General features: G+C 38.4%; 1 protein-coding gene across 9 annotated transcripts in view; it reads left to right on the top strand.

Annotated features, from left to right (window-relative positions):
- The window catches only part of LOC308196930 (adhesion G protein-coupled receptor A3-like), a 279343-nt gene extending 262491 nt beyond the window's left edge, over positions 1-16852 (top strand). For all 9 annotated transcript variants that reach the window (XM_080596687.1, XM_080596686.1, XM_080596685.1 and 6 more), the window contains 2 exons: positions 7151-7246; positions 12755-16852. In XM_080596687.1, the coding sequence (XP_080452813.1) occupies positions 7151-7246; positions 12755-13976 (1318 nt within the window). In that variant the 3' untranslated portion in view covers positions 13977-16852. The remainder of the gene's footprint in view (positions 1-7150; positions 7247-12754) is intronic.
- Positions 16853-26098: the final 9246 nt, after the last annotated feature.

The raw sequence follows: 26098 nt of genomic DNA, 5'->3' as shown, positions 1-26098 counted from the left end.
CAAAGCATGAATTATTGGAAGGGTGAGGCTTTCTGCTATTAGTTTTATCCAAGCATTGCCATAGAGTTTTCTCTGTGATCTCTTTTTAAACTTTTTAAAAAGTATACATAGATAGATACATATTCTTCAAGAAATACTGATACATTTATATCCTTTCTTATCAACATGCTGTATAATATTTTACTTACTACTTCAGAAGTACATTCAGCATGAGTACCTCCATATCTTGACTGAAGTTATTTATTCATTAAGCCTGAGCAGGAGTAGAAGTCAACAAAGCTAAATTGCTGTAAGAGTCAGTTCTCTTTTTGATTTCCAACAGTGTCCAAAGCATTCTCCAGAAAGATACAGAAATATATAAGAAAATAGCAAGTCTCCCTTGCTTGTTAAATGAAATAACTTTTTAAGTTGGTGTAGCTAAACAAGAGACAATAGAGTTATCTTCTGAATTTTCTTTCTTTTTTCCAAGTTTTTGGTGGTATTTTTTCTTTTGTTTTGCTTTTGTTTGTTTGTTTGGTTGGTTGGTTTTGGTATACGCATTTTTGTTTTCCTTTTCTCTCTTCTGACTCAGGCTGGCCTACAGGGTAACCCTTTACCCTTTCTGCCAGGCAGAAAGAGCAGCTCACTGTATCTACTGCAGTGGGCTAACATGAAAGAGGCAAGTGTTTTTGAAGCTGTTTGATAGATGAGGCTTCATGTTTTCTATGACTAACATTCTCCCTCTTTATTGCCTAGATTCCCATATTATGTCTCTAAGGCCAGATCCAACAAAGTATTTAAATTCCAGTGTCATGGCCAATTTTACTAGAAAATTAGAGCCCAGTTTTGTTGAATGAGGGTCTGGACGTCTTAAGTTGAGCAAACAAATCTGCAGAGAATTTTCTTAATGGCTTTGTCATTCATTTAGTTTCTGCCTCTAAATGGAGATTATACATATTCTCACAGGGACATTCTGAAGATTAATTAATGTTTGTGAAGCTCTTAATTTGCAATTAGATCTAGAAAGAAGGGATATGTATATATATTTATTTATATATATACAAATAAAAGAATATCTACCTATACAGTGAGCTTTGCCCCATCAGTGCTGAATGAGTGAAAGTTCTTGTGGAAAAAAATGGAATGTAAACAGCCAATTAAAATGAATAATATTTACACATAAAGGTGCTAGATGAAGTTTCCACACAATTCTTTGTTCTTGTATTATCTACCTTTAAGAGCTTGACTTTGCTAATAACACTAAAATAAACTTTAATATTGCATACTGTGATCTGTCCCCCCCCCTTTTTTTTTGGTGTCACCTCCATGTTTATATTACACTTGCAGACAGGGAAATAACACAAGAAATATTGGCTATTTCTCTTTAGCAAGACATGAAGCAAAGCTAAAAATGTTTTTGTAAATATGATCATAAGTTAAGACTACAGAATAATTCAGTTCAAATGGACCTTCAAAGATCATCTGGTCCAACTGCTAATTATCTGAGAATAAGATTTAAAATTACTTTTTTTTTTTTTAAGTGAAAGATACATTTTCGACATCTTAGCGTTTCTACAAAGTTTTATTTATTTATTTATTTTTATCACAAATCCCAGGAAAAAGAGCTATGAAATGATACAATGGATGAAAATTTCAGGAAAAATAATTTGAAAATCAGGCTTGTATATACTTTGGCTTTCTACAGAGCAGCTACTTGTCTGTCTGCTTGCCTGTGGGGCTCTTGAACTGTGGCATCTGGTTAGCTCAGAAGTTAATGACCATTTTCTATATGGATTATTTTCACAAAGATGTTAAAATCAAATCCTTGCTCAAGGAAAAAAAATAAAGGGGAAAGTCTTCTTGCTGTGGCTTCTTTATTTTCATGTTTGTTTTGCAAGTGGCTAATAGATTGACATCTCTTCCTAAGCAACCTGTAACACAGAAGTAAGTGAAGCAAAATAGATGAATCTTTATTTGGAATGGGGAGAAGAGGAGTAAATGTGTCACTGGTATCTTTACGTATGTAACATGTACCTTTGTAGAGCTGTGCATGCAGAGAGGAATACTTCTAAATACTTTTTAATCAAGCAATAAGTGTGAACCTCTGGGGGCAAAAAAAAGTTAAGAATTAAGGTTTTGTGGGTTACACCCAAAAAGCCAAGGTCTCATGCTTTTTGGAGCACAGGAAGAATTCATTCCAGAGCCAAGGACCTTAATCTGGAATCAGGTTTGGGCTAGAGAAAAGCCAGACGCTCAAGCAAGAAATTCGTCACTGGGTAGAACTCTCCTTTCACTCAGTGACTTACTGAGTAATATTTATGGAAATAAACTTAGAAGAATATACTGTATGTTAAGTTAGCAGAATTGATGCTGCCTGCAGGCTATTGCAGTCATTCTTGCTGACATTATCCTGTTTCTATCAGATTGGCTATGTAGCTCCCAGTAGTTTGTTGCAGAGTTTGCTTTACAAGAGGAGTTTTTGCTGAAAGGAAGCTGGAATATAGTAAGATGTGATGTCAACAGAGGGACATCACCTCAAGCAGTGTCTGCTTCTGTGTTGGGGATTTTTTGTGTTTATGTCGCTGCTTGTAACAAAAAATATGGTACTCACTGGTCTCAGGCAGCTGCAGCAGGAACTTAGGGGTGCCCTCTCATGTTCAATGAGTATGATTCCTCACCTCACAAATTACTGCACATCATTTGAGTGCATCTGCATAGTCTGGCTTTCAGGCCTCAGGTGGTGCCTGCACTGAGGCTAGAAGGTACAAATGCAGTGTGCAGAAGCCTACCATGCTAGCTTTAATTAGATTGGGTAACAACATTATTGAAGATGTGATAGAATGAGCTTCACTAAATAAATGTATGCTGATGTGAGAGCCTGCTAGGAATCCTCAGGACATCCCTGGGTGGCCTGAAACAACAATGTACAAATCTTAAAAACTCTTCCCAAAGGCTATTGAAGCAACAGCTTGGCAGTTTCTTCAAAGTCCAAAATCACCCCACAGATTTTATGCTCTTCCCTGTAAAACAATTTAAAAATATTATATAAATTAACTACTTGTCAAGATCAATTTTAGACGAAAAAAGCTTTAATTTCTTCCCTGTGGTTTCCCAGTCTTTAAAGATCCGTGTGCATGGCTATCTCAACTACAAATCCTCTGTGTTAGCTGGCTCCTTCAAAACAGTCAGATCTGTCAAAGCAGGGTTCTCCAAATAGCCCATCTTCTTACTGCTTCCTACAGCATTTCATTACTGGTAGCCTGAGTATCACCCTTCACTTCCTTGAATGGTAGAAGTGTAACACAAGTTGATGAAATTGGCTCTGAGACCTGAGTTACTGCATGGTGTTGTTTTTTTTTTTTTGTAGAGAAGAGGAGACAACCCACTGGTATAGTGAGAAAATTATCTCCTAAGTCCCACAGTTCCAGTCTCACTAAGTCATAGGTGTAGAGCCAGGGCTTGTAAGTGTTTCATATGAAATATCTTTTATCAGGTTTACAAAAATCAGAGAAAGTAATTGAAAGATGAAATCTGGTTACTGAGCCAAAGGATGTAGACCTTTCAAGCCTAAACCAAGACAGTCATGAGAGGGAGTAGTAAATGTAAGCTAGGCAAACAGTGTAGGAGAAAGATTTTTTTTTTTTTTTGAGGGGAAAAAGAGAAGGTGGAGAAGCATCTCTCCAGTTACAGCCCTTAACTCAGACCACTTGAACAGATCTGGAAGCTCTGTGTACGTGCTCAGGCAACACTGTATGAAATACCAGTGGATGTTAGTGCTAGTGTTGCACAGGGAATAATGCACACAAGCTCGTCCTCCACGAGCCAAGCTTTGTAGGGCGTAACAGGGAGATGTTCACTGGCAAGGCTTTGTGAATACTGGGAGGAAACCACCCTACCCAGGGAATCCTTCAGCTAAGAGCTTTATTCCTGCTCCTGCTTGAACCCCTGGAGAGGCAAACCCTGTTTCTTCGGCTTGGAGGCAAATACCTAGATACCATGATATGCCCAGGCTCTTCATTTAGAGTAATATAGAGGTGCTGTGTGTTTAAGCATATGATAGGAATTAAGGAGTCTCATTCTGAAACAGGTTTTCTGCATGACCTTGAACACCTAATCTCTTCTTGTTTGTTTTCTCATCTATACAGCAGGGAAAATAATGTTTATTGGTCACACAGGGGGCTGCAAGGCTAAATTAATTCTTGTTATAAAGCACTTTGATTCTCTTAGATAAAAGGTTCTCTGCAAGTACAAATCCTAGCTAGTTAGTATCAATGTTTTCTTCACATTTTCATTCATTTATTTCATCCATTTAATTTAATATTTTTCTTACACTAATCATCTCATCTGAGTGTTAAAGAAGAAATTGATAAGAACTTTATTTTTTTTTTTGCATTTAGATTGCATTTATACTGGTCTAAATTACTTTATTTATTAAGTGTAAAATTAACTTCCTCACAACTAACATCTATATGGATTTTCATGATCAATACTTCTGCTTTTGGTGACTTTTCATTATATTTTTTCTCTTTTATATATTTTTTAGGGTATCCAGGAGCTCACACAAATGGGCAAGAGTATGCACTCCTACTCTTAAATTTAACTTCTATTTCTTTTTTCTGTTTGCTCTATTTTAACCCCATTCCTCTTGTTCACTTTTCTTCTATTTGGCAGAATTTTTTCCCCTTCACCCTTCAAGAATCCCAAAGCCACCAATGAAGAATCATTTGTACACACTGTCATTTCTATTTGCTATTTTACGTTTTTTTTGCAATGAGACAGGGCAGGCAGTGCACTGTGCTGGATATCACTACAGTGTACCTCGGGTGCTCTGAAAGCATTTGACTTCACCTTATGTCATTTCTAGAATGTATTTTCCTTCTCTTAGCAATGAGACAGGACAGGAATTTGGCTAGATTTTGCCATGCTTCTGAAGCACTGCGTAGCTAAGTGCTTGCAGAACATCTGATGCTACCGTTGTCGTGTACAGCAGCTTGCTGAAAGTGTGAGATATGAAGTAGGTTATCTAACACCCAAGTACAGGCTTGTATGAGACTTTAAATAACGATATGATTTAAATGTATGTATCCAATTTGTAAAAAGTGGCTGCTCTGCAAAAAATGAAATTATAGATTGCATTGTAGGTAAATTCTATGGTGTAATCACTTCAGATGAGTTTGAAGTGCGGTTTCCTATACTTGCTTCTATACTGTTTTTCTGCTCTTTACTATTTCTTAGACAAATTGGGATTAAATTTTCTATGCCTCGTTGCTTACCCTAGTCATTTCCTGAAGTTTCAAAAAATGTCATTGAACATCTTTGTTAAAAATAATAATAAGCTATTAAGCTAGCTTATTCAATATGCTCAAGTCAAAAGATACTCACAATCATTAAAATGCAGTGAATGAATGGATTTTGTAAGGATGCAGCTTGTTCCTTGGAATTTGTTGAGCTTTACAGAATAAGCCAAGTTTGAAGAAAATGTATATATTCAATGACTTTGAAGTTATAAAAACTGAAAGGCTTTTTGATGAATGTCGAGGATGATTTTCTCTGCTCTGTTTACAGCTTAGATCATTAGGACAAAGACTGACTGTAAATGTTAACGTGAAATTTTCTGAGGCCTGGCTTCTGATTCTGCTTCCCAAGGAGGTGGGGGAAACAAGTGAAGAAATTTTTAACACTAATTCAGGGTTGGACTTAAATGGTCAAAGTTACTATGTCTCTGTTTCTGTAAAAATCCTGCCTTGCAATGGCTGAAAAAACTCCTCATTTATGTATCACATTTTAGAAAACTAGTGGCCAGATTCTGGACGGAATGTGTTCTGTATATTATCAGGCTCTTCTTAGTCCTTTTCGACAATGTAATAGCAATGATTGGGAAGTGTTTGCATCCCTGCCTAATGTTTCCCACAGCAGAGGAATGTCTTGAAAATAAACTAATTTTTTTCTACTGAGAGAAGAGCACAGGTTGAAATAGAAAATGAGTAGGGACGTTCAGAGAACCATCTGAGCTTCTAAGTGCAGTGAAACATTTTCTCTGTTGTCACTAAGCAGCATTCCTTCCAGCTGTAGCCTTACACGTGCCAGGCACTGGTGCTCTCCACCTCAGAGGCCACAGCAGTTGAAGTGCTGTGCTCCATGTGTAATTTTGTGCTTTGCTTATGCAAATGGCAATGTGATGACAATATATTTTGCTGCATTTGGACATAGGAATGCAGGATGCCAACTTCAGTGAGGCATCCCCTAGGACTTTAATGTAAGCCTAATGATGATACATTGGGATGACTGCTGTTTCCAAGTAGTTCAGTGGCATTTAACCAGTGAAAGGGGTAAGAAACTTTGTGCTTTCTGTCCTCAAATACAAGTCTCTAAAGAAAGATTAACATGGAGATTAACACTCTTCTTGGATATTTATGAGATCTTGTTGAAGTCTTAGAGGCCCTCTCATTTTAATGCATTTGCAAGGCTGGATATTTAATGATATTTAATGAACAAAAGTATGGTATATGCAAAGTGACATTTAATCCTCCTGATTGCTCCAGATTACTCCTCTGTTCAGAAAAAAAATATATATTTATTTTTCAAAGTGGATTCCTCCTTCCCTCTTTGCCTAACTCAAGTCCATTTCATCTGTCATCCAGGAACTAGGAAACAGTTTGTGTGAATTTACTGAATTTCACTGAGAAAATTTTCAGGTTAAAATGAAAACAGTTGTTTGTTGTCTGTATTATATACTTCTAACACATATTTTAATATATAATACACATTTAATAACTACTGCATACAAATACATAGGTAAGTGAAACAAGTATTTTTATTTGAGATGTAGGTTCTTTCATTAGACAAGGTTTTGTTCTTCATATGACTGCAATAGTAACTACATTTACTAAGATTACTGATAGTAACTATTACTAAGGATTTAGTACTAGCAAGTCAAGACACTGTGAAAAGAGGATCCATTTAAATATCAAATATTAAGTTCTGTTTACTTTATTAAGTGGATTGTTTATTGTGATAATACTTTGGTTTTGCTTTCTGATTTTTAGGGACATTTTTAATGTTTCAGGCAATATTGTATACTCAAGAAACTTCATGAAATAACAACCGTTTACAAAGAACTATTCAGCTACAGGTCAGGCAAATTAAAATATCAGTTGTTATCTCTCAACAGATTTTACCTGATTAGTGGCGGAGTTCCTTTTATTATTTGTGGGATTACAGCAGCAACCAATATCAATAATTATGGGATTGAAGGCAATGCACCATAGTAAGTATTACAATAAATACTATTACAATAAAATTTTTAAGAAAAACATTTTTGATTATTATGCTTATAAATGTAAATGACTTCATAAAGGGTATAGTCATGGCATTTGGGATGACATTTAATATGAAATTTTATGGATTAATAGGTATGAAAGAGTGATTTTTAATCTGAGGCCTGCTGCTTCACATCTGCCAGTTGACTCCATTATGGTCAATAGAACCACTTCTCATTTATAAAATCACCTCTCATTTACACATGAGTAAGTGAAAGGTTATTATATAATGGAAGGCATATGTAATAGGACCATAAATTAAGTAAATACTTTTAATTCATTAAGTTATCTACCTTGAATTGATATTCTCCAGGTAACTTAAAGTAAGTTACAAATCATTATGTGAAGAAACGAACAAGAAAAAATCCCCATCCCTCCCACCCCCCAAAAAAAAGATACGATAATTTTGGATTTTCACCCTATGAAAATTTTCCAGTCAACATGCCTTGCAGTCATGACATAGCCCTCTTGTGTACTAGCATGTTAGTGTTCAGTGTATCTCTGCAAGGTGTCCAGGCATCATGATGTTATTAATTCTTGGCTTGAAACATGAGATACCAACAAAGAACAGTAAGCCTCTCCATAAAAGCACTGCAGAAAGTGAATCAGACTGTAAAGTTAAATAGATTCCATGTAAATGACCAATATGGTAATGACTGACACACTAACGGATAAATGAATCTATTAGTGCTCTGCCAGCACCTTGTTGCTTGTACTTTGGAGGACATTACTCTTAGTTACTGCTTTGAGCATCTATTGCAATGCATTTGAAACTAGCTATGTTCTGTGTAAGAAGAGTGGAAGTTGAAGCAGAATGGTTTATAAGTGAACATTCGGCTCCTTAAAAGCATTTTTATAGGTAATTGAAATTTAAATTCTGGTAATAAATTAGTGCATACAGTGGCTAGCTGTTTGCTTTGCCTAGGGCCCAACTCATATTCATATATTTATTCAAACTTATCCAATTAGACAATCACTTATAATCAACAGTATATTAAAAGGCTCAATTATTTATGTTCATAAATGTGTGAGACGTTTTTGGTTTTGGCACAGTTACAGAGGTTATACTTCTTTAATCATGTTAATCATAGCCAATCAATACATAGCACCACCACAGTCTTTATTGAAAACAAGGCACAGGTGAGGGATGGTTTTAAAAATGAATAAAAAGCATCTAATTCAGCAACAGCATAGTGAGTTATATGCCTTATTCATTTTTAATAGTATTAGTACAGAAAAATGTAGATGCACAAACTTGAACTTTTTTTTACGGAACTGATTTTTGAAGTGATCCACAATGAGATTCCACTTGAAATAAGGGCATCCCAAGAGACTGTTCCACTGGGGAGCATTCCATTTTCCACTTTGCATCAAATATGCAGCATTCAAATGTACTTCAAGTATTTATGTAGCTCAGTGCTGCATGATAATCCAATTAAATATAGGTGGTAACTTACCTATCTTTTCACAGATATTTTTAATGGAATCTTTTCATGTGCATGTCTGACAGCAAAATATATACTCCTTGAACAATTTCTAAGTTCATTAATAAATGGGTGTATGTTTTTGTTTAAGGTTCAGATTTAAAAAAAAAAAAAAAGGTATTTATGCTGCAGTTTCTCAGGATGAATACCCAGTGGGACTGCATCGTTTTTAGCTGAGAGGTTCTCAGCTTGGAAGATAAATTCATTCTGTCCTTTTTATAGTAAGTGGTGGATGATTCCTGGCTTGACAAGAATGGGATATCAGAAGGTTCCTCACTGTAATGGAGGGACTGCAACCAATCACGTATGCCTAAATGAGTACAAAGTGTCACACAGTGTCACTTTTAGAGCTGGAACAGATCATGACAGATCACCTCGTCTGTCCTTCTGACCCAGTGGGAAATTAGCTATATTCAAACTATTGATGACAGTTATTTATCTGAGGTGTTTTAAATGTTCAAATAATGGATACACCACACTTTATTCCAATGGCTTATTACCATAATAATCCTAACAGCTAGAAAACTTTTTGAAAATCTAATTTAAATCTTTTTTTCTTTTTTTTTTCTGAAGTTTGAGCTACTTACTTCTTGTTACAGTCCAACAAACAAGGAAATTAACTTCTCTTTCCAGCAATCCATGCAATATTTAGAATTAAAGAACCTAGTAACAGCTGTGCTAGCTTATACCACCAGCTCAGTAGCCTGTCTGTAACAATGACAGACATTGTCAAAAGCCTGTCTGTAACAATAGCCTGTTCTCTATTCTTGGCGAAGTCAGGAAGGGGATCAGTAAAACCGCTGTCTTGGACTTCTGGAGGGCTGACTTTGAGCTGTTCAGGACACTGGTTGGCAGAGTCCCTTGGGAGGTGGTTCTGAAGGGCAGAGGAGTCCAGGAAGGCTGGGCACTCTTCAAGAAGGAAATCTTAACGGCTCATGAGTGGTCTGTCCCCACGTGCCCAAAGACAAGCCAGCGCGGAAGAAGACCGGCCTGGCTGAACAGAGAGTTGTGGCTTGTGCTTAGGAGAAAAACTAGGGTTTATAATCTTTGGAAAAGAGGGCGGGCCACTCAGGAGGACTATAAGGATGTTGCGAGGCTGTGCGGGGACAAAATTAGAAAGGCCAAAGCTCATCTGGAGCTCAATCTGGCTACTGCCGTTAAAGATAACAAAAAATGTTTTTATAAATACATCAACACAAAAAGGAGGACTAAGGAGAATCTCCATCCTTTACTGGATGCAGGGGGAAACTTAGTTACAAGAGATGAGGAAAAGGCTGAGGTGCTTAATGCCTTCTTTGCCTCAGTCTTTAGCAGCAAAACTAGTTGTTCTCTGGATACCCAGTACCCTGAGCTAGTGGGAGGGGATGGGGAGCAGAATGTGGCCCTCATAATCCACGAGGAAATGGTTGGCGACCTGCTACAGCACTTGGATGTACGCAAGTCGATGGGGCCGGATGGGATCCACCTGAGGGTACTGAGAGAACTGGCGGAGGAGCTGGCCAAGCCGCTTTCCATCATTTATCGGCAGTCCTGGCTATCAGGGGAGGTCCCAGTCGACTGGCGGCTAGGAAGCGTGACGCCCATCTACAAGAAAGGCCGGAGGGTAGACCCAGGGAACTATAGGCCTGTTAGCTTGACCTCAGTGCCAGGGAAGCTCATGGAGCAGATTGTCTTGAGTGTCATCACGTGGCACTTACAAGGCAACCAGGCGATCAGGCCCAGTCAGCATGGGTTTATGAAAGGCAGGTCCTGCTTGACGAACCTGATCTCCTTCTATGACAAAGTGACACACTTAGTGGATGAGGGAAAGGCTGTGGATGTGGTCTACCTTGATTTCAGTAGGGCTTTTGACACCATTTCCCACAACATTCTCCTCAAGAAACTGGCTGCTCATGGCTTGGACTGGCTTATGCTTCGTTGGGTTAAAAACTGGATGGATAGCCGGGCCCAAAGAGTTGTGGTGGAGTCAAATCCAGTTGGAGGCCGGTCACTAGTGGAGTCCCCCAGGGCTCAGTACTGGGGCCAGTCCTCTTTAATATCTTTATCGATGATCTGGATGAGGGGATCGAGTGCACCCTCAGTAAGTTTGCAGATGACACCAAGTTAGGTGCCTGTGTCGATCTGCTCGAGGGTAGGAAGGCTCTGCAGGAGGATCTGGATAGGCTGGACCGATGGGCTGAGGCCAACTGTATGAAGTTCAACAAGGCCAAGTGCCGGGTCCTGCACCTGGGGCGCAACAACCCCAAGCAGAGCTACAGGCTGGGAGATGAGTGGTTGGAAAGCTGCCTGGGAGAGAAGGACCTGGGAGTACTGGTTGATAGTCGGCTGAATATGAGCCAGCAGTGTGCTCAGGTGGCCAAGAAGGCCAACAGCATCCTGGCTTGTATAAGAAGCAGTGTGGCCAGCAGGTCTAGGGAGGTGATTGTGCCCCCTGTACTCGGCTCTGGTGAGGCCGCACCTCGAGTACTGTGTTCGGTTTTGGGCCCCTCACTACAAGAAGGACATGGAGGTGCTCGAGAGAGTCCAGAGAAGGGCAACAAAGCTGGTGAGAGGTCTGGAGAACAAGTCTTACGAGGAGCGGCTGAGGGAGCTGGGATTGTTCAGGCTGGAGAAGAGGAGGCTCAGGGGTGACCTTATTGCTCTCTATAGGTACATTAAAGGAGGCTGTAGCGAGGTGGGGATTGGTCTATTCTCCCACGTGCCTGACAAGGGGGAATGGGCTAAAGTTGTGCCAGGGGAGGTTTAGGTTGGACATTAGGAAAAACTTCTTTACCAAAAGGGTTGTTAGGCATTGGAATGGGCTGCCCAGGGAAGTGGTTGAGTCACCATCCCTGGAGGTCTTTAAAAGACGTTTAGATGTTGAACTTAGTGATATGCTTTAGTGAAGGACTTGTTAGTGTTAGGTCAGAGGTTGGACTAGGTGATCTTGGAGGTCTCTCCCAACCTAGACGATTCTGTGATTCTGTAAATGGCTAAAAGTAGATCATAAAGAAGAGTAAAAACTGGGCAAATATTCATTGTTGCCCCACCCCCAACCCAAATTCCCCCAAAGTCCATCTAGGATTTCAATAGCCTGAAGTGTTTTCTTCTCTGACATTTACTTTATTGGCTCATTCATCCTTAGGACAGTCCTGTTAGACTGCTGCTAAATTATGCAGCTGACTGAGGTTTATTCGTCTCATACTGGCCAAGAACTATTTTAAGCTTCTTTGAAACAGTCATAGTTATAGTATTTAAAGCCCAGCAAATAATAATGCTACAGTAATATTATGCTACCAGTGTATTACAAAGAGGCTGTCAATTACCTTAATTTTTCTGATAGCATTCAATAACTATATAAATAATTCATATAAATTAACTGCCAGGAATTTCAGAAAGTGTTGAGAACCCAGAAATGCCATACATCTTTTGGGTCTACTCACTGTGGAAACTGATGACTCTGTTCAACTGAAACACTTTTTTCAGTCTCCTCTTATTACTCAGCCAGTTCTCCACTTTGGCAACAAGAATATTCCCTAAGAACAATCTTCAAACTTAAGTAAATGTACCATTGAAATCTGTACATTTCTATTGCTCACACAGATTGTATAAACTATGCCTCATTTGCTTTTTAATCAATGTATTAGAGCTGACATTTTTAATACTGGAGAAAAGGTTGACATAAATAGCCTTATACTTCAGTGGAATTCTAGATTCTAAACTGACCTAGATTTCTTTGAAATTTTCAGCCTTAGTATGCTCTAAATTATACTAGACATTTTATTCTGTTAAAAAAAAATAGTAAAGCAATGTTGCAGCTTCGTTTATATTAAAGACACACTCCTGTTCCTCACAACAAACCTATCCAAACTTCTGAGAAACTGTTGGGGCATACAAGTTAGTAAGAAAGCCCAGTTTCATTTCAGTCTGTTGTGCATCACATCTAAAGTGACCTATAATATGTTCCTGACTCTCTCTTTTTGTTGTCTCCAGTTGCTGGATGGCATGGGAGCCTAGTCTTGGTGCTTTTTATGGGCCAGTAGCTTTCATCGTGCTAGTTACCTGTGTTTACTTTCTCTGCACGTACGTTCAACTGAAGCGCCATCCTGAACGCAAGTATGAGTTAAAGGAAAGGACAGAAGATCCGCAGAGAATACAAAGTACTGAGGTGGGCCATGGTCATATTACAGACTCTGTGTCTGTTCCCCAGGCAGCCTGCTCCATGCTTTCTTCTTCCTTATTGGAAAATGAGCATTCATTTAAGGCTCAGCTTCGAGCTGCAGCGTTCACTTTGTTCCTGTTTACTGCCACTTGGACCTTTGGAGCACTTGCAGTATCTCAAGGTCATTTCTTGGATATGATATTTAGCTGTCTTTACGGAGCCTTCTGTGTGACCCTGGGGCTTTTCATCCTGATCCATCACTGTGCAAAGCGAGATGATGTGTGGCATTGTTGGTGGTCCTGTTGCCCATCTAGAAGAAATACCTATTCCGTCCAAGTTAATGTGCGCCCAAAAGTTAATGTCAATGGGGACACTCAAATTCATGCACCTTGTCTACAGGAATCACCATGTCCCAGCAAGTCAGCTGTGTTTAATCATCCAGCTGCTAGCCACTGCAAACTCACTAACCTACAAGCAGTTCAAAATCACGTTAACTGCCTTTCTCCTGTGACACCATGTTGTGCAAAAATGCACTGTGATCAGCTACTTGATGATGAAGCTCATATTCATGTCCATAATGAGGGAAGCTTCAGACCTAATATGCACATTCATAGATGTCTGAAAAGCAGAACTAAGCCACGTTATTTCAGCCGGCATAGATCTGCAGGTGAGAGAGAATATGCCTACCACATTCCTTCAAGTATTGATGGCAGCATCCACAGTTCACATACAGACAGTCCCCACAGTACGCATGATAGCCAGTCAGGTCACAGACGGGCCTGCTGCTCAAAAAGTGATCCATATCCCACTGTCAACCAGCCTGAAAGTAGTGACGCAAGTACTGTAATATATAGTTGTGCTAAAATGCCAGAAAGTGACACTGTGCACCATCCAGCTCATTTTGAAATGCACCCACGGACACAGTCATTGCCGTTTAATACGACGAATCACAATGGGATTCTCAAGGGAAATGTGCATGAAGCCATGATATACAGCTCAGATAGTACAGGAAATATCAAAACTGGCCCTTGGAAAAATGAAACTACTGTGTAGTTCATGGGCCATCATAATGTCTTTTTCCACCTAAACCATCGTTATCTTTGCTTTTATTCTAAACTAAATAAGATGACTTATTTGTGTAGTTCATCAGCAAATTGTACAGCTTTTCCATCTTTATTTCCATTTTCTTAATAAGAGTCTAAAAGAAAGAGATAGTGAGTTTTAAAAGTAAAGTTATTTTTAAAAGTTATAAAATTATTCTGAAAGATAATTAGAAAATGAAGTCTAGACAACTGAATATGAGAGGCAATATCCTTTTGTTACACAGCACATTTATTTAGAAACACATCACTTGCATTCATTATTTTCGTTTCTGTTCTGTAGTAACTTCAGACACTTTTTATAAGCATATCAGCATCTTAAACTTTTACTTATTTATTTTTGTAGCAAAATATTATTACTGTGCCATGGATTTTAATCAGAAGTGACTATGGTAGAAATGATAAACAGGATTTTATAAAATTACAGCTTTTTAGATCTACAAAAGTGATACTGCCTCTAAAGATCTTCTGTAGCATATGGCCTGTAAAGTCGTGTAATGTACAGTCTCTGCTATGTCCTTTTTCTTGTTGGAAAAAAGTGCTAGGTAATGTCTCTGTTACATCTATGGTGCTGTATTGGTTGTATTTTGCATGACATATGTCAGGATATACCATTTGCTGTTTTATAGTGTTACATGTGTTTAAAAAAAAAAAGAAAAAAAAAGTGTTGTACAAGGCTGTGAAAAACCCTATTGATATTAATCTAGAGCATTATAAATCTACAGAAAAAAAAATCACTCTGCACTAGTTTAAGTGGCACAATCCTTTGTATAAGGTTATATGATAGCTTTGATAAGGGTCCACTCTAATGTCTTTACAGAGCATGCACTACTCATTGTATGTGACACTGTACAGTGTAATAGCAATCGTCTCAACAAGTTATACACTTCTTTGTAAAGTATGCCTTTTGAACAAATCCGTAAGCTGTTTCACAATAACCTTTCCACATCTGTTAAAGTAGAGCAGTTTTATCATTAACTCTTTGAGGACTACAGTTATTTTCTTAAAAATAGCTTACTCTAGTTCAGAGACACTGTATATACGATACTGTCTATTTAGTTACATGATCAATGTAGTCCAGAGTTGTCAGGAAAGAGAAAGCTCAGTCATTTTCCAAAAACATACCTTCTTAGAGCCTATTTCTTAATTTCACCTCTTGCTTTCTGAAAATCTATTTCCTCTCCCAGCAAATTTCACATTGTCTTCATTCTTTAATGCAAATTTGACCTTCAGAGAAGTTCTTTATGTTCATGATTTCTTCTGAATTGTAGGGCATCCCAGGGTCAGTAACATTCTCTATTAACAAGGCTTAACAAGACTTGTTATGGCAAGAAATTTTTTCATGTTTCCATGAACATCTGGACACAAAGCGTCAACTCACAGTACCGAACTGCATCATAATTATCCTTACATGAAATAAAACCCCTTTTTTTTCAGACAGCAATGGTGCAGAATAATAATGGATCGCATCAAGCGAATAGGAGCATACAGCTGAGAGAGAAATGTCTACAATGAAAAGTGAACAGAGCATCCATAAATAAGAGAAAAAGCACAATTCTGTATGGCCACATGAGAAAGTTTGCTGTTGTGTCCTAACATGGACTTACAAAATTGTTACTTTGCTGCAGAGAGGAAATAGAAAAATCCCTAGAAAAATCATCAGTCTGTGATTCTCTGTGTATATTTTGCAGAAATCTTCACATACTTCAACCCATTATTTTTATATTATTAGTACTTTATTAGTCTCTACTTTTTTTTTTAATATGTAGGAATGCATTTCCTAATAGTGTACATAAAGATGACAATTATAATTGTTAGAATGTTATAAAAACATGCAAGTCAGATGAATGTGTTCTGCAGTGTTGCAGGTGGGAATTAGTACTCAAAGGGTTAATGCTCAGTATCTGAGTGCAAGAAATCTTGTTTTTCTGTATTTTTGTAAATTTGAAATATATATTGTAAACTCCAGCAGTGCAATGTATCCATCTCAGATTGTGTATTTTTAAAAGGTGAGCAAGAAGAATGCACTAGGTGGTTGTCGAGTTTTAAGCCAATATACAACAGTTTCATGACTGCTTCTTTAGCTAATACAAAAGAAAAAAAAAAAAGAAAGAAAGAAACGCCTGAGCTTTATTATGTATATGCTGTATATGCTTGAACTCTCTAAACTAAAATACAGTATTTTTCTTTGTTTGCATAATGGAATATTTCTGTTTAATAATTATTTTCTTTTCATATTACTTTTACTCATTCCACATAGACAGTGAGCCCTAAATAAGCATAGACATAATGTGAAATACCACTTCTCTGTGTCTCAGCACTATGTATATGTATTTTCTGTACTAGCAAAATCCTAGGAGGTCTATAGACCATTATGCAAAATGTTCCACATACACGGCCAAGTGAAATACTCACTCTGTAAGAACCCACTCAGTGAGCTTCTTTATTCAGCTTGTGTTTTAATCACCGCTGTTATTTCATCTAAAAGGCTTGTTCGATCTTCATAATGGCTTACAAAGAAGTAAATAGGTGCTGCTTTCCACAGAATATCTTACGTGATAAAACTCTCTGGAATTTAAACATAAAATATTAAAACACTTTTCTTATGTGTTAAAATAATAATTTAGTGAATATTTCTGGGCTAATTTGGAAGAAATGTGTTATGCAATAATCTGTTTGCATATTATTTTTTCAGAAAATAACTACAGAGTAGAAGAACATGATATTAAATAAATATAAAAATGTTTTGTAACATCAAATTTGACCAAAATGCTTTTTGTGCTTTTGACTTTTTTTTCCTTATGATAAATGAAATAATTTTAATGGTTTGGAAGTCTGGCTTTGTTTTATTGTGGGTTTTTGGTCAATTATAGTCAGTGAACCATTACTACTCTTTCTTTCTTTAAAAATAAAGTCAATGAAATAACTGGAGTTTAAGAGATACATTGTCCTAGTAAATTCCTTATGGATAAAAACATGTAACATGATTCAATGTCAGTACTAGTTTTGGTGATTCATTGATGATATAAAAATGATTGAACAGATTTTTACTGTTCACTTTCTGTCTGAGATCAAGCAAGAGAAATTTCATCCAAAAAAAAGATAATTTTTGGAGAGCGATGCAATCAACAGAAATCTGAAGGGTCATTATTACTGTACTGCCAGGATAAAAATATGTTCTGATGCTTTATGCAGTGTTCTTCTCTGCATATAGGAATTCCACCTCTCATGACCAAATTTCACATCATCCAGCTGACTCCATTTTAAGTCTGTTTACAGGAAGAATTTGTACCCAGCTCCATATAGAGAATTTTGGTGTAAAAATAAAGCATACAGTTTTGCACATTATGCTGAGCATATGTGTCGTTCCCAAGAAGTCTGTTGGTTGTCTGCACTAATAGGTCTGAGCAGTCTCTGTCAGTGACCACAAATCCAATAAAATCCAGGAAAAATTAGTCAGCATACCTAAAAAGCCTGGTTAGTTGAAATAAGAGTGACACAATAGACTTTATGATTAGAAAAGCCTGAGTTGAAGGAAATATTTTTGGATGCTCTGTATGCTTTAGGTTCATCATGTGTGGGGACATGAGCCAAACCATCCTGGATGCCCCAGAGATCTGAATTTGCTCTTGGACAGACATTATTAAGGCTTACAAAGCTGACTAGATTCTGGAAAGGATTTTATATATATATATATAATTTTATTTTTTTTTTATTTAATACAATGAAGAGACTGTCTGACATGGGAGGCTTGTCCACTTGACTTATTTGAAATCAAAGCTGTCATCAGGAGGATCAAGCCAGTAACCTTTTTAATATAGAATCTTCTTTACATGGAAATACAAGGAGGGAAGGTGGGCATGGTTCTCTCTGCAAAGGATACCACCTGTAATCTTCCTGAGCCTTTGCTGTGTGTGACTAGAAATGTCAGGCCTATGAAGGCATGAGCAGCTCAGCAGCTTCCTTCCCAGACAATATCCTCAAGTTCCTGTACGAGCGTCCTCCAGTTCATAGAGAAGCTGTAGAAGGCAGCTGGATCAACTGGGATTCATCAGGTCAGTTTAAAGGCTGACTGGCTTCAGCCAAGCAATTTCAATGGTAACTTGGTGCTCTAGACAAGCTCTTCCCTACTTAGTTAACTCTGCAGAGAAGGGAGCTTTTGGTCTGGTTTTACTTTTGCTTTGCTGAAAATTTGAAGCCCAGCTGGCTATTTTTTAATTAGCAATTGAATTGCTAAGAAGAAAACCTATTCTACAGATCACCGTGACTATATAAATTGTGCCTTTTTATTCCCTGTTACTAGGTTTGCCAAGGTGCGAATGAATCCCTATTTATTCATCCTACCAGTATATTATCTGGGTTTTCAGGAGCCAAACAAGCATTAGTGAAGTCAGGATAGTATTACAGGGTTCACTTCTCAGCAAGGAGTGTTGAAATGTGGTTTGCAAGCTCTAGAGCTGTTCAACCTCAGACAAATATCTTGCCTTAGGGTTGTGCAGCTGGTCATGCCTGAGAGGTGTGGTTTATTTGTAAACATGGTGTCTATATACCCCACAGGTACTTCTGTCTCTTTGCATTTTGATCTGTTTAAGCTCTGTGGTGCCTTGCAGTCTGAACCGCAAAATGACTGACTGTTCCCATCAGCCTGTCACTTGGCTCCAGCTGTTCCCTTAAGCTGCAATGCACTGTCAAGTGAAATTGTCCAGCATGGTCAGTGTTTTCATTTATTCCTTTATTCATTTCCCAGGTACTCAGCAATATCTGAGGAAGGCAACAATGGAAGTTTACTTTGGGGTTAGGGGGAAACTTTGGGAGAAGAGAAAGTGGTAGGATATTATTGGGTTTACCCGTTATTCATATTCTTGTCACAGGACTCCCTTTTGTTAGCCCATTTGTTACTGAGTTCTATGCAGTTACAATCATTTATTCCCTGATTCTTTCCATTGTAAGACTTTGTTCTCTACTAATTAGAACATAACTGGAAGTTAACCATGTAGCTTGATTTATCTCTTAGCAGTTATACTGCCCTCAGAGTATTTGAAGGAGTTCAGCCAAAATAGCTGCAGCGTTTTCAACAAAGAGCTTTGAGGAAAGTATCTTTGTCCACAGTAACACCTTTGGGTGATTTTTGAATAGTTTTGTCTTCAGGGCCCAGTATTTGAAAACTTCGTGAAGGATTACTATCATAAGTAGTGATAAGGACTCTTTTTTGCGCTTTCTAGAAAGTAAGCACTTCAGCGTAAATGATAATTTTAGCTGCTAAAAATATCTCAATATACTACTGTGAAAAGTATCCCCTCTTCTTAGGATGCATATGCCTTTACTGTGACTACACAGTGCTACAAGCTAAAAGGACTCTGAAGGACACACCCTATAAGCTGATTGACTTCAGGTGCATTCACCGAGGCTTAGGATGGAAAGCAGGAGCCTTGATTCTTTTTCTCTGCCAAACTCTCCAACTTGCTTCCCCCTCATAGACACCAAGATAGAAGTCTTGGAGTAGGGAGAGCTAGAGGGAACTGAAAAGAAGAGATTGAGTTTCTAGCAGTGGATTGAGTTGGATGGAACAAGCTTACCAGGACCAGAAGGAGAGAGGCTGGCATGAGCAGGAAGCTGCAGCAAGATGGCTTGGGACCAGTTTTGAAGCTGGAAGGGAAAAAAGGCTCCCAACATTGAAAAGAGGAACTGAGAGGTAAGGAAGAAACTGTGACCAAATTGGTAATGGGAAAGGGGGAGCAGGGCGTAAAAATGATGTCCCTCAGTGTTTCAACTGGGTATGTAAATCAAGCTTTGTTATTCCTCTGCAGGCAGCAAACATCTGAAAACCCACTAGCAAATTACCTATTCCCTTACAACGTTAGTCCTCATAGAAAATGACAGCATATTAGTGCTGTCAGCTATTCCATTAACATAAGTGTCAGAAATCTGTGTAATGGATCACAGATGCTCAAAGCTGTTGACTAACCAGATAGCTGTTTGTGTGCCACATGATAGAATTTCAGTATTTTAATGTGCTCTTTCAAAATCCAGGAACTATCACCATTAAAAAAAAAAAAAAAAAAAAAAAAAAAACAGAAAAGAGAGAGAAACAACTGGTTTCAAATAGTACTAGTGAAGCTCAAAGTCAAACACACTAAATCAAGGAAATGTTAGAATTAAGGTTGTCTTTAGAACTTCCATTCGTAGCTTTGTTCTGTCTTTCAATGTTGTTTTTAACTATTTGAGTGCATGCTGTCCATGCACACCTTGGCTTTGATGCTGCACATTTGGTATTCTTTAAATGTGTTTTGTGTACATCTAGAATTAAGACAGTCGTTTTACTGTAAGCCTTTTTCATCTCTTTTTCACACTTTTTTTTTCTTCTTTCCTGGAACATTTGAAGAAATCCTTCTCAGAAGAGTTTTGAGGCTGAAACCCTGAAAGCTTTTAATAACACAGACCCTACTTTTCCACCATTCCCTGGGCTGAATGCTAGAAACCAAGTAGCTTATACAACTTTTCTTTCAGTTCATCCTGTTTTGGGGCTCTTTTCAAAAGCATTTGAGTAGTGGTAGGACTGCAATAGGACTGCTGTAAATCCCATCTTCCCCTGCGGTGGAAACATTTCTGGAAAGCCTCTTACACAGGGGAAGATACCGGGGGCTGCTGAGAAGGGCACCACATACCCAGTCCTTCCATACTGCAAGTTGTGTCCGCTTTGGCTAATGAGGGATGGACATGCTTTGCCCAATGGTCTCCTGAAGCCAGCAGCTGGCTAATTTCACCCACAGGGAAGGAGTTTAGGTACCAAAAGTGGGCTTTATTCCCTGTTTATTAAACAAAGGTCATTCTGCAATGAGCTCCAGGAAGGTCCCCTCCCTTCAAACACTGCGACTTCATTGCTAACCCTGAGGCCACTGCCCAAGCCAGAGGCTGGTAGGCCCCAGGTGCCTTGACAGGATAGCATGAGGATGCCTTGTCAGCATGAAGGACTTGTTCCTCTCTATATCTTGTGTAAAACCTCTTGAAGCTTTCCCTACACTTATATGTGGGGAAAAAAGGCAGGAAGGATAGAGTTAAATGACCAGATATCTCTTCTGGGATAGAAAGGGGAATGTTTTAAGTGCTGCAAGAACTAAACAAACCCCCAGCCATTCTCAGTACAGAAGCCTTAATTCTAGCGTTATAACAATGTGGTATTCCACCTGACAGCACAGTGCAAGCAACGTGACATATAGTCAAGGACTATAGTACATTGAAAGTAACTATGCTTCCCCCACAATGCTTTTCCCCTCGGTAAAAATAAGCTATATACAGTTGTACTGTGGAAATATTTTCTGCATCCTCTGGAACACTAGCAGACTGTTTTAGACTAAGGATCCATTTAGTGTGGAAATGCAATTAAAAGATTTTTGTAGTACTCAAGAGAAACTTTTTTTTTTTTCTTCTCTGGCACAAAAAGCTGATCATCAGTATTACACTGAGATGTTATTTCTCTTCAGCATGTGGTTAATACAGAGCCAGAGAACTGTGTAAGAGAGCACTGCAACAACAGCAAAAAGTAACCATGGAAAATGGAAAAAATCCTCTTGCTGTCAGTGGTTCAGAGCTTTACCTGTAAGGGAGCAATTCCAGATCGTGCAATCTGCTTCATTAGCCCATTCAGCTTCTCAGTGTGTTATTAGGGTTCAAATTGCTTAACAAAACTGGGGAGATCAGAATATGCCATTCAAATGGAGAATGGCTTGAACAGTCTCTGGTATAAGTGGCTTACGTAGTTCATTGTAGATTGATGCAGGGAAACTGCTGATAGAGACAAAACATACAGGATATTATTTCAAAGGCCCCGGAGCTGTAGGATGAGAATTCTTTAGCAAAGTCCTTTTACTTAGACAAAGTAAAAATGTAGAATATAAGGAGGTTTGAATTTAAATCAGTGAAATGATGAAAGAGACCAGCAAAGCAGCATTTTGAACAGCTCAGCACAGGCTTTCTTTCCTTGTGTAACCACTAGATCCTAGGGAATGTTTAATTTATGCAGTCTTTAGTCAAACTGTTTTCACTTTAGAGTAGTTATCTGTAGACTTGAAATCACAAGCAGGAACCTTTCCATCAGTTTCCATGGTCCCTACATTGAATGCACAGTGAACAGAAAGGCACACCACACTGTTCAGAACCTAATTTGAAAACTGACAGTCTGCAAGCCTCATTAAATGCAGGCTCTCTGTTGTAGCATGGGGTCACATGTCCTGGCACAAATCCACGCTGGCAAGGACATGGAGGAAAAGTGGGTGGGAGTGAAGGAGAAATGGGGCACAAAGGAGAGGAGGGTGTTGTGATGAAATAAGCACAAGTGCCAGCTGAAGTGATGTGACCACAAGCCCTGGGTGTGTACAGCAGTGCCTTGAGCTGGATTAAGAGGGCTGGGAATCATAGAATCATTCAGGTTGGAAAAGATCTCTAAGATTATCTAGTCCAACCTTTAAGCCTGGAAAGGTAAGTGTGTTCCTATTACAATGATCATCCAGAAAGGATGCCAAAGATTGAACTAGGTTTGGACAGTAGCCTTGAGGATGAGCTGAAAACTAGAAATATATGTCAAACTAAAGGCATGTAATATGTTCAAGTTATGGAAAGAAAAAGTTAAGTGATTTGATCACTGTCCATGGGTATCTATACAGGCGGAAAGTACCAGATAGAAGACTATTTAATGGAGCAGGAAAAGGGTATAAAAAGATCCAGTGATAAGGAGCTACAAACTGAAAGTAGGACTTGTGTTTAATCTGCAAAAGTAATTAACTTTTCAAGGTACCATGTAACTAGGGAATTGATACAATTTTTAATGTGAGAGGGCATCGTTCAGAAATATACTTCAGTTCAACCACAAGTTTTTGACCTTTTTGCTGTAAGAACTACAGGGTAAAACTTTCTGGGCAGTATACTTTATATTTAATGTTCAGAAGACAGTCTCAGAAAAATCCTACTTTCAGATGGGTATTGTAGAGGTGATGTAGAACAGTAAGAACAATGCCCATGGAATCTGTGTCTCACTCAAACACCCTTGACTTTGGCCTTCATGGTACTGTTCAGTCTAACTGCCATTCTAATGTTTATGATCCCAGGTTGTTTGTAAACTACATATTATAGAACATAAAGTTTCTCCTTCAAATATAAGAAAGTTCTTCACTGCTGCTTTAAACGAAAAACTCAAATAACCTCTGCGCAGAAACACAATGGTGCTTGCTTAATGAAGATTTTATCATTATGTCCTGTAAGTCTGTGTTAAATCCAATTCCTTCTCATTTCTTCCTTATGACTACCTAATGGCCAAACCTTGAACTGCATTAAGAATTTCATGTTTCTAATTGAGTCTCCTCCTTGCTAACTTCCCAGGGTATTGTCTATACTAGAACATATTCTTTATAATCCCCTGTTTTTCTGTCTTTCTGGCAAAATATGAAACAATTCCTGAATTCACATTTCCAGTAGGAGAAAAATTGAGGCTCTAAAGTTCCCCAAAACGGAATTCCAGCTTCTGAGTCTAGATTTTCATCTTCCTTGGTTGGTACGTTTACTTCATCTTGATGTAAAGTGACTGAGCTGTTAGTCTCTTAGGAAAAACAACACAAGGATATGTTAGGACCCTAACATACTGCACAGACACAAACCACTGTTTTCTGGGTAGAGGTAGCCCTGATTTTGCACCTACTGTTCGTATATTGCCCCAGCATTAGTAACCATGTACCTGTATGCACCTCAAACAGTAATAAATAGGATGAAACTGTTCCTGGGATGTGTTGGGAGGTCTTTCTGTTTTTCTCTCCAGCCTCACGCCCAGTGCTTCTTCTCATATCCTCCTATTTTTCACTGTCTGACTTTGGTTTGTGCACTCAGTCACATTGCTGTTATTCTACTTTTTCGTGTCCTTCTGGAAAGGCAGCACAGGTTCAGTGCTGACCTTAGCTTACCTGACAGCCCCAGGTCTTGTGCTCTCAGAGTGGTGTCACAGCTGTGATCTGAAATGTTCTTTGTTGTCTTTTTCTCTTTCCTCCTAGATGTGGATTTATCTAAGGAGATAATTAAGCTGAAGGCCTCACACCTTCTGCATTTCTCCTGCCTGATGTAGCATGCTGGGTGCTGTGATGTGATCACCACTGTCCTTTCTCAGGCACGTTGTGTAACTTCAGTTCTAGGCACCCATCCACAGTGTCCTCTTTCTTTTTCTTCCTTTCTGACAGTGCTCCTGCTACACAGCATGTAGCTCTCCTTGGTTTTATATACAACTTGCTGTGAAACATCCACATATGGGAAGGGTTGTTCTGAACACAGACCTGTGGCAAAGTGATTGGAATTATTTCTGCTCTTTCTCACAATAATTATCTTATTTTCCTAGTAACTGATTGTTTATGAGTACTGAAACATGAGCACCACAACTGACTTAGGAATGTCCTCTGCTGACATTCCGCAAAACACCAGTGGCGTGCAAATCAACCAGAAAGTGTTGTTATTTATTTATTTACTTTTACTGGCCTGAATTCTTCCCTTTCCACTTCTGTGTTGCCCCTAAAGCTTCTTGCTATTTCTTGGTTTTTATTTTCTCTCTCACACTTTCCTCTGTGCAGCTCTGAGACAGCATCCAGATGGTCTGCTCCTGAACTGAGTTCTTTCTGGAAGGAGCCTCGCTCTTGTCACTCACAAGAGAGTGAAGCTGGCCTGAAAAACGGCTGCAAAGCAGAGAGGGTTTTTCCTTTCACTGGCACTTAGGGCTTGTATAGATCTAAACTCTCTCTCTCTCTCTCTCTCTGTGCACATATAAGTATATAGATATATAATTTGTGTTTGTGTAGAGATACATACAAACGAACTGTGGAGAGTATTAGAGATCAACTTACTGTTTATTGCTTCCCCTCTGTTTTGAGCAAGTAGCCTATGTTTTCAGAATACATCTTTTAATCTGAAGCATTACTGGTATTTGCAGTGTTTCCTATTGGTTTTAAATGGAACCTACAATTTTCTAAGTGTGACAGGTATTCAAACTCTGCATCAAAAGGAACGAGCCATGTATAACTGCCTCAGAAGCTTTTTCAGTGGCTAGGCAGGTGGCTCTAATTGTTCTTTCACTTACACCGTGAGTACCTTCCCAGAAGTGTGGGAAGTTGCCACTTGTAAAGTTTGTCTGAGAGAAGCACAAGATTCCTAATGGTCATATTTCAACCCCAATTTTGCACAGGCTGGACAAGATTAGACCTAGTTTTTAATATACTGCTGATATGCATTAGGGACTTTAAATTCCTTTTAGCAAATTTCTTTTCCATGGAGATTTCTTGGTTTATAAGCAAAAGCTACTACCATGCAATAGTTCTGAGAATTGAAACCATATGGTTCAACTTTAAATTATTTCAGATGTGTGTAGTCTACAAATGGAAATTTCCTCACACAACATAAGATGCTGATGAGTTTCTCCAGTGAAGAGTTAAATAAGTCAGACCACAGTCTATCTAGTCATAACAATTAGAGGCAGAAATCATTAATAATTTAATTTAATTATAACCTCTCTTTTGACTGTGACTGGTGTAGAAAATTGCAAATGTGAAATGCTCACATAATTATTATTCTGAAGATCATTCAGGACAAATAAGACTAAAAAAGATGTTAAATCTCTTAAAGGGCTTAATTATTTTAAAGTCATACATTAATTAAGGTGTTTATTTATTAATCCTTGGAAATTGAATTCTGTACTCAGAATAAGTGCTGTAATTTTCTTGAGTAAGTGCAGTGTTTCTCATACATGAGAGAGGTTGAATTGCTCAACCTTAACTTTAGAATTGTCTATAATAACTTGAGGGATGCTGACAATTAACTCACTCAACAACTTCTCTGTGCCTCCAGCAAGTTTTGTGGCTCTAACATCTCCCTGTTTAAAAATCTTGTTGTTGGCCTAGTTTATTTGGGTCATTTACCAGTCATTGTCTGCTGCTTCATTTCTTGCTGACCCTGATTTATCCATCTGGAATTAAAGCAGGATGAAGCCAGAATTGTTTCTGTGGCTGTGGGTACATGCCAGCTATCACAACAATTTGAAGTTGAAGCACTTTG

This window comes from Anser brachyrhynchus (genome assembly GCF_964034855.1).
Source record: "Anser brachyrhynchus genome assembly, chromosome: 6".
Taxonomy (NCBI): Eukaryota; Metazoa; Chordata; class Aves; order Anseriformes; family Anatidae; genus Anser; species Anser brachyrhynchus.
Note: the sequence above shows the minus strand (reverse complement) of the source record. Positions and strands in the feature narration are given on the sequence as shown.